Here is an 8,447-nt window from a genome sequence, read left to right as displayed (position 1 = left end):
CGCCTACCACAAGATATAATAAAATGGGAGCGGGTGGTACGCCTACCACAAGATATGATGAAATGGGAGCGGGTGGTACGCCTACCACAAGATATGATGAAATGGGAGCGGGTGGTACGCCTACCACAAGATAAGTGAAATGGGAGCGGGTGGCACGCCTGCCACGAGATAAATAAGACGAAAGTGAAATTCTCTGTTTGGTCCTCTTATCCTTGTTAGTGATTGGATTTTTGGTGTCGTGCACCTTCGGTTTGCTATGTTTAGTTGTTGTTGTCAATTCAAATGTTTAAACTGTTTATTTCTTTCATTGCTGTGATCCTTTGTGTTGGAACCCACAATGTTTTCAGTACCTCACCGTATTAATATATATTTATTTATACGTTCTAATACTTCAAACTTCAATAATTGTTACATCCTTAATTCAATTAGTTTTTCAATTATATCTCCTTAAACCGTCTGAGGTTGTATTTTACTCAAAAAGAAATTTCTACTAAGTTTTAAGTTTTCAACTCCCCTGTTAAAGGTAATAATTCTTCCGATGTTGTATTTTAAATTTAAAGAGGTATTTTCTTACGAGAATAATTTCTAAAAATAACTTCATCTTTTCTCGCCGATTTTTCCAAACTTATTTAGAAATTCAATTTTAATTTATATTATGCAAATGGGACTTCTTGAACATCTTAAGTGTATTTGCAAGGACATTTGGTATTGTATATCATGGGGATTTTGTTGTTAAGAGTGAGATGGAAAATATGTGGGCACAAGGCGCCGTACGTGCTGAAAGTTCGAAAGTTGAGATTATGATATGAGAAATTGAGGATTTAAATGGTCGAGATGGTGTATTAAACTTAATGGGAGTGATTGAGTTGACATTGTTTCTTTAGTTGGATACATTCTTACTTGTCCTTGTCAACACTATATCAGTGTTGAATTGTTTGGCTTATCTGATTTACGTGATCTCCGTTCGTTACTATCCGTATTCTCCCTTTATTGTTTATACTGTTTGTACTTGGATTTCTCTTCGCAGTTGGTATTACCTCGTTATCTTTATCTTTATGTTTATTATCATCTCCTGTTAATCTTAATTGACCAGTAGGTGTCCTAACTGTTCCTCGTCACTACCCCACTGAGGTTAGTCTTGATACTTACTAGGCATCGCCGTAGTGTGCTCATACTACACTTCTGTACATTTTTTTGTGTACAGATCCAGGTATTGATCAATAGTAGCTGTGCGGATCGTCGCAGTGGAGACTCACGGTAACCTGCTGCTGCGTTCGCAGGTCTCGGAGTCACCTTCAATTGTAATTATTTCCATTTGCTCTTTGTTTCGGGGCAGAGATGTATTATTTTGTGTAATTACTCTTAGATGGGCTTGTGACTTGTACCACCGGTTTTGGGGAAATTTTGGATTATTCAGAGTTGGTTAATTTAAAGTTAGAAAGCATTAATGTTATTTCAGTTTATGTTGGGCTTACCTAGTTTAGAGACTAGGTGCCATCACGAAACCTAACGGAGGGAAAATTGGGTCGTGACAGCGAGGTAGTGACGAGGCTAGACCAGACTACCACATAAACCTGTGCAGTTCAAATATATGTACAGCAGAAAAGAGACACAGAAATAACCAGTCAAAATGGGAGGGGAGCATGCTGTGGGGGAGATAGAAATTCCGAATAGAAAGACATTAAATAAACGAAAGAAATAACATAACTCAGATATCGACAAGAATCAGAATTCAATAAATGCACGGCATCACCCTTCGTGCTTTTGCTCTCGTCCTCACCAAAGCAATCAAATAATAAAAATGTGCACAGCATCACCCTTCGTGCTTTTACTCTCTTTCCTCACCATATAATCAATAAAATCGGCACGGAATGGTACATCGTGCGGCACGGCATCACCCTTCGTGCTTTACACTCTTTCCTCACAATAATCAATAAAATCGGCACGGAATGGTGCATCGTGCGGCACGGCATCACCCTTCGTGCTTTACACTCTTTCCTCACAATACAAACAATGCACGGCATCACCCTTCGTGCTTTAACGCTCTTCCTCACCCAAACAACAATCACAAATAATAGGGCAAGGGAATAAATGAAATTGCAATAAAGATCCCGGCAAGGGAACAACATTTCAACAAATAAATCCCGGCAAGGGAACAACATCAATAATATCAACATCCCGGCAAGGGAGATAACAAATAAATCAATAATAGCCCGGCAAGGGTATCAACATGATAACTTCCTTTTCTTTCTCACTTTTACTTCACAATTCACTTCATACTCGAGCCAATGCTCTAGAGATTTAATTATCACTTACACTTTTACAATTCGTTACATAACTTGAGCCAACGCTCCTCAATGTTCATGAGTCACAATTCCTTCCACAAACTTTACACAACATATAGAAACCATCACCAAGGCATGAAAGATACAACGAAGTTATGAAAATTACAATATAAAGACTCACGGGCATGCTAGACACCAACGTATAGATACTCGTCACCATACCTATACGTTGTACTCAACAATTAACACTTAACAAATAGGACTCAACTCCTAATCCCTCAAGCTAAGGTTAGACCAAACACTTACCTCGATGCCACGAACACAATTCGCTTCAATTATAGCTTTACCCCTCGATTCCACCACCAATTCATTCGTATCTAGTCACAAGTTACTTAATTACATTAATAAACGCTAAATCAACCAATTCGAATGCATAAAAATGAATTTTTTCCAAAGTTTTACCCAAAAAGTCAAAAATCGCCCCCGGGCCCACATGGTCAAAACCCGAGGTTCGAACCAAAACCTGATCACACATTCCCCCACGAACTCAAAAATATAATTTATTTTGAAATCGGACCTCAAATCGAGGTCCAAATCCCCAATTTTTGAAAAACCTAGGTTCTACCCAAAACACCCAATTTCCCCCATGAAAATCATTGATTTGAAGTTGAAATCATGTTAAAAGATGTTAAGAATTGAAGAAAGTTAGTTATAAACGACTTACAATTGACTTAGAGAAGAAGAAATCTTTGAAAAATCGCCTAAGTGTGTTTTTGTGTTGAGAGGATATGAAAATGGGTTAAAAATTCGGCTAAGTATAAAAATTGCAGGTCTCAGATGTGGGAATTGCGAACCCCGACCTCTGCTGATATGGGAAATGCGAAACAGGGTTCGCATTTGCGAACCCTTTTGAATTTCCGGACCTTTGCATTTGCGAGACCAGTGTCACATTTGCGACTTCCGCATTTGCGACACATTGGTCGCATTTGCGATCCCTGGCCAAATGGAAAACTTCGCATTTGCGAAGAAAAATCTCGCATTTGCAAGGAAAGGGCAGGCCTGGGCTGTTTCGCATTTGCGAGTCAGCCTTCGCATTTGCGAGCTCGCAAGGCCTGTTCATACCAGCTAAAATCCTGCAATTTTCTAAGTTCAAAATGCACCCTGTAGCCTATCCAAAACTCACCCGAGCCCTCGGGGCTCCAAACCAAACATGCACAAAACCTCAAAAACATCCTACGGACTTATTCGTGCGCTCAAATCACCAAAATAACATCATGAATATCAAATTAAACCTCAAGATCAATGAAATTTTCTCAAAACTTCCTTAAACATCAATTTTGCATTTAAGGTCCGAATCACGTCAAACGGATTCCGTTTCTTACCAAACTTCACAGAATTATCCTAAATCATATATAAGACCTGTACCGGGCGCCAGAACCAAAATACGAGCCCGAACCAACATATTCTAATCAAATTGCATTTCCAAATCCTTTAAACAATTTCAGAAAACAATTTTCTTTAAAAATTTATTTCTCGGGCTTGGGACCTTGGAATTCGATTCCGGGCATACGCCCAAGTCCCATATTTTCCTACGACCCTCCGGGACCGTCAAATCACGGGTCCGGGTCCGGGTCCGTTTACCCAAAACGTTGACCGAGGTCAAATTAATTCATTTTATAGTCAAAATTTATCATTTTTTACAGATTTTCGCATATAGGCTTTCGGGCTACGCACCTGGACTACGCACGCAAATCGAGGTGATGCTAAAAGAGGTTTTTAAGGCCTCGGAACGCAGAATTCGTTTTAAAAAAAACAACAAATGATGACCTTTTGGGTCATCACAATAATCGAGCGATAAAAGGCGGAAAAATGGTACGTGAAGAGCTTCTGAGGGTTATTAGGGAGAGAAAGAAGAAGATGGTGGAGAAAAAAGAGAAAAATTATAATGACTTGTTGTCGCGTCTTATGAATTCTACTGATGAAAATGGGAAGTTGATGAATGATGCAGAGATTTGTAACAATATTGTAGGGTTGCTGGTTGCAAGCTATGATGCAACAAGTGCTGCAATTACTTTCGTCTTGAAATATCTTGCTGAGCTTCACGATATATTTAACGAGGTTTATAAAAGGTAAACTTTTTATGGATTTTATTCATATATCCTAAATCGTTGATATTGTAAAAACAAAATTATTAGATAGGGGCCGGGTAGGGGAAGGGAAAATGAGAGAGGGGATTAGGGGTTACAAGGTGAAAATCGAACCCGGACCATAAGGTGCAAGTTCAAGTAGCCAATCAATTAAGCTACCAAGATTCCTCCTGTAAAGAATTCTTATATGGGTTAATTCTACTTTACTTTTCAGGTATTAATTCCAGTTGTTACTTTAAGTTACATTTTAGATTTGTATCATAGTAATTGCATTTATTATGAGTCATTACTTTTATCTTTTATGCAACCTAATAGAAAATATTTTCCAATTTTTTTCATTATAATATATGTATTGATCTACACTTCTTCTTATTAATAGCTTCTTATTTATCCTTATGTGGGAAACCCCACATATACAAACTATGTCTAACAATATAATCTCTCAATTGGCAGAGAATATTTTTTTGAAGAAAAACATTTTAAGGATCCGATGCATATTTGGTTTCCAGAAGATTCACTAAAGGGATTGAATGACTTCCCTCGTTTATAGACAGTTATTTTTCTTCACAGCTATCCCAAATTTTAGCTTCATATTATTGCTCCAACCCAATGCTTACATATTGTGATAAATCTCTAGTACTCAAATTCAAATGCTATCCGCTTAATTTGTTAATATACATTACTATCAATATAATAACTTTTTTTAAAGAAAATATTTTTCACTCCAACCAAACATCAGAAAACATTTTTCTAGAAACCTTTTCAAAAAGAAATGGTTTCTTTTTTTTTTTTTTTGGAAAATGTTTTTCCTCGTAAAAAACACACTCGGCTTACTATAAACGCATTAATTATTAGTCATAGTTTCCTCATTCAGAAGACTGTGCAGTAATTTTTCTAATTATTTATGCGTATATTGAACAGACCTTTTGGAATATATGTGTATTCAACACACAAAAATCCAGAATATTTTACAGAACCAGAAAAGTTTGATCCTCGTAGATTTGAAGGGAATGGACATGCACAATACACATTCGTACCATTTGGAGGAGGACCAAAAATAATGTGTCCAGGAAAAGAGTATATATGCAAGATTGGAAACACTTGTGTTTATGCATAATGATGTGACCAAATTCAAGTTAGAGAAATTGGTAGAAGATTATTTACCAAGCATCACGGCCTGTACCATCGAATGGCCTCCCTGTTAGGATTCAACCCCATTGATATATGATCTCCTTTTAAATGGGAAAAAGGTAATTAAGTTAGAATATTAATGTAAAAGAGGCGCGATAACTTATTTTGTCTTCATGTAATATGTGAGATTAAGGCCTATGAAATTTATCTAAGTTGAAGTTTTACATTTTTATTTAACAACTTTAATTTGTAGCGAATCATCTTTTGTCATGTTCATTCAGTCTAGCTTGTATTATACTAGCTGCCAATAGTACTCCACGATTAGATTGGTACCGCTAATTAATGAAATTTCTGAACATTTTGATGTCTTATTAGGAAATCATATATATGAGTAAGTAAGGTAAGATGACACCGGATACTAGCATCTGGTTTCATTGTATTTCTTATCTTTGTTGCGACCAAAACACTCACGCAAGTGCACGTGATCGTCAAGTAATAAAATAGTGAATAGAGTATCGTTTCCACGAAGACTTGTGATTAATTATTGACTGATTTAAACTCAATTAACTTATCGATCTAAGAGATTTTTCACAAAGGATATTCGTCTTTAATTTACTACCTAAAATATCAATTAATAGACTAACTAAAATAATCAACCAAACAAATAGCAATTTCGAATGACAATCAGTAGGGGAGAATATTCCAGGGTCACGGGCTAGTTAACAATCATGTTGCGTTCTTGGCTTAAAATAACTAATTGATTTATCTGGGTTGTTGATTGACAGGGTTAATATTGCTCATAAGAATCTGTCGAGTTCTTACTTGCCTATTCAAGCTAACCTAACGCCTATATGTCTATGGAGTTAGAATCAACAAGAATGCATTTATAAATCCTGTATTTCAACCAAACAAGGCAATTAGGTATATGTCTATCCTAACCGCGAATCCGTTCCCCGATGCCCAGGTTCAAGAACTTGCTCTATTTAATTCTATATGCAATCCAAAGTTCCCACTTTCGAGTTCAACTATAGATTCGTAGATAGTATTCCACTATTAGCTACTCAGCAAAATAATTGAGAACAGAATTAAATAAACAACCCAATATGATTAAACCAACTTTGTTAAATTAAACGCTGAACAACAACAATCATGTTTCACCCGTGACCCTAGAACAATAGGTTTTAGCCACTCATAGTAGTGTTCATCTCAATAATGTTTAATTTCATTCAAAACGTAAAAACAAGAAGAAGAAAAGAAGAACTTGATGTTGGATTTTCCTCCTAGCCTCTTGCCTCTATGTTTCTTGTTCTAAACTATGAAAACCTTGATATCTAATTCTTGGGCGAGCTTGACTCTATATAGGTTAAGTGAAATTTCCTCCAGATTTCCAATTTTGTCCCTAACAAATCTTTTTCGGAACTGGGACTAGCGCGAACGCGCTAATGCTCGCGCTAGTCTACTGACATTCTGCCTCCCGCTTCTGGACTAGCGCGATCGCTCTACTGCTCGCGCTAGAGCTCGCGCTAGTTCAGGTCATTTTTTCTTCAATTCTTTGTCTAGTCTTTGCGCGCACTCAGCTCCGAGGGGTCTTTCTTGCTCCAATGTAGCTCCAATCACAACTTTAAGGCATCATATAGGCTCACCATCCTGCAATGTGTAAAATTCACAATTAGAGCCCATTTTTCATCATTTAACCATATTATGACATTGAAACATAATCAAGCGGGAGCATAAACAATCGCCAAATCACCTAGACCTAGCCTATTATCAACACCCCACACTTAATTCATTGCTCGTCCTCGAGCAATCAAACTATACTCTCTAGAGGTTCCACTCAACAATTTCCCTTAACGCCTTACACCTAGAACAATTCACATATGCTACGCCTAGTAGTGAACAATCTCAGCCTCAAAAGTCGACTCTCACGTGCCAAGCAATATTCACACTTTCTCAAAGTACTCCACACAGAAGTCAAGACTTGCTTTTCCTTCACGAATCACATGCCCTCACAATCACAACAAAGAAAGTAGAATCAATCCACACATTCGAATTTCATGCTCACATATATCAAAGAAAATCTCTCACACTCACAAAAGAAGTCACATGCATGCAATTGGTACCATAAGCTTGCCCTTAATGTAAATCTCTACTAATGTAGGCTCGCTCGATCTAAAATCAATTAGGACTTTTTCATGGTGGTAATGTGGGCTAAGGGACGGGTAGGATATATTTAGGAATAGTGACTAATCCTCCTACGCACTTTAACACACCACATAAGCGCAAATTCTTCAATCCACTTCACTTTTACAAATAATATCACCCCAAAAATGCTCCCTTCTTCTTTAAGCACTACATTAATTCATACCCACTATCAAGAACAAGACAACAATGTATTCATCTCTATTTTTTTTTCTTTTTTTTTCCAGATTATTCTTTTTTTTTTCAATTTCCACTAGTGGTGTATTATTTTAAAAAACAAGTGCACCTTTCTTCCTTTTATTGGTTCCACTCAAAAGTCTGGAGAAAATGGGGCACTGTCGCAAATGCGATGGGTAGGCTTGCAAATGCGAAGGGGGGGAGGTTCGCAAATGCGAAACCCCGCCTGTAGGCCCAGTGTTCGCAAATGCGAACCAAGGATCGCAATTCCCAGCCCTGTCTTGTTCGCAAATGCGAACCAAGGCTCGCAATTCCCATATCCGAGGCCCAGCAAATTTTATACTTAGTCGAATTTTCATCACTTTTCACCATTCTTTCAAAACCCAAACACCATAGGCGATTTTTCAAGAGCAAACTTCATCCCAAATCATTTGTAAGTTGATTTTTACTCAATTCTTTCAACTTTTAACATCATTAAACATGTTTTCCACTTGAAATCAAGGATTTT

The 8,447-nt window shown here is 37.3% G+C and overlaps 1 protein-coding gene across 1 annotated transcript; it reads left to right on the top strand.

Annotated features, from left to right (window-relative positions):
- The first annotated feature begins 4,154 nt into the window (after positions 1-4,154).
- Positions 4,155-5,712, top strand: LOC109213088 (dammarenediol 12-hydroxylase-like). Its single transcript, XM_019376843.1, has 2 exons — positions 4,155-4,414; positions 5,354-5,712. Exons 1-2 carry the CDS (start codon positions 4,155-4,157, stop codon positions 5,547-5,549), a joined length of 456 nt encoding a protein of 151 aa, XP_019232388.1. The 3' UTR covers positions 5,550-5,712.
- Positions 5,713-8,447: the final 2,735 nt, after the last annotated feature.

This window comes from Nicotiana attenuata, unplaced genomic scaffold, assembly GCF_001879085.1.
Source record: "Nicotiana attenuata strain UT unplaced genomic scaffold, NIATTr2, whole genome shotgun sequence".
Classification (NCBI taxonomy): domain Eukaryota; kingdom Viridiplantae; phylum Streptophyta; class Magnoliopsida; order Solanales; family Solanaceae; genus Nicotiana; species Nicotiana attenuata.
This window is presented reverse-complemented; position numbering and strand designations above follow the sequence as displayed.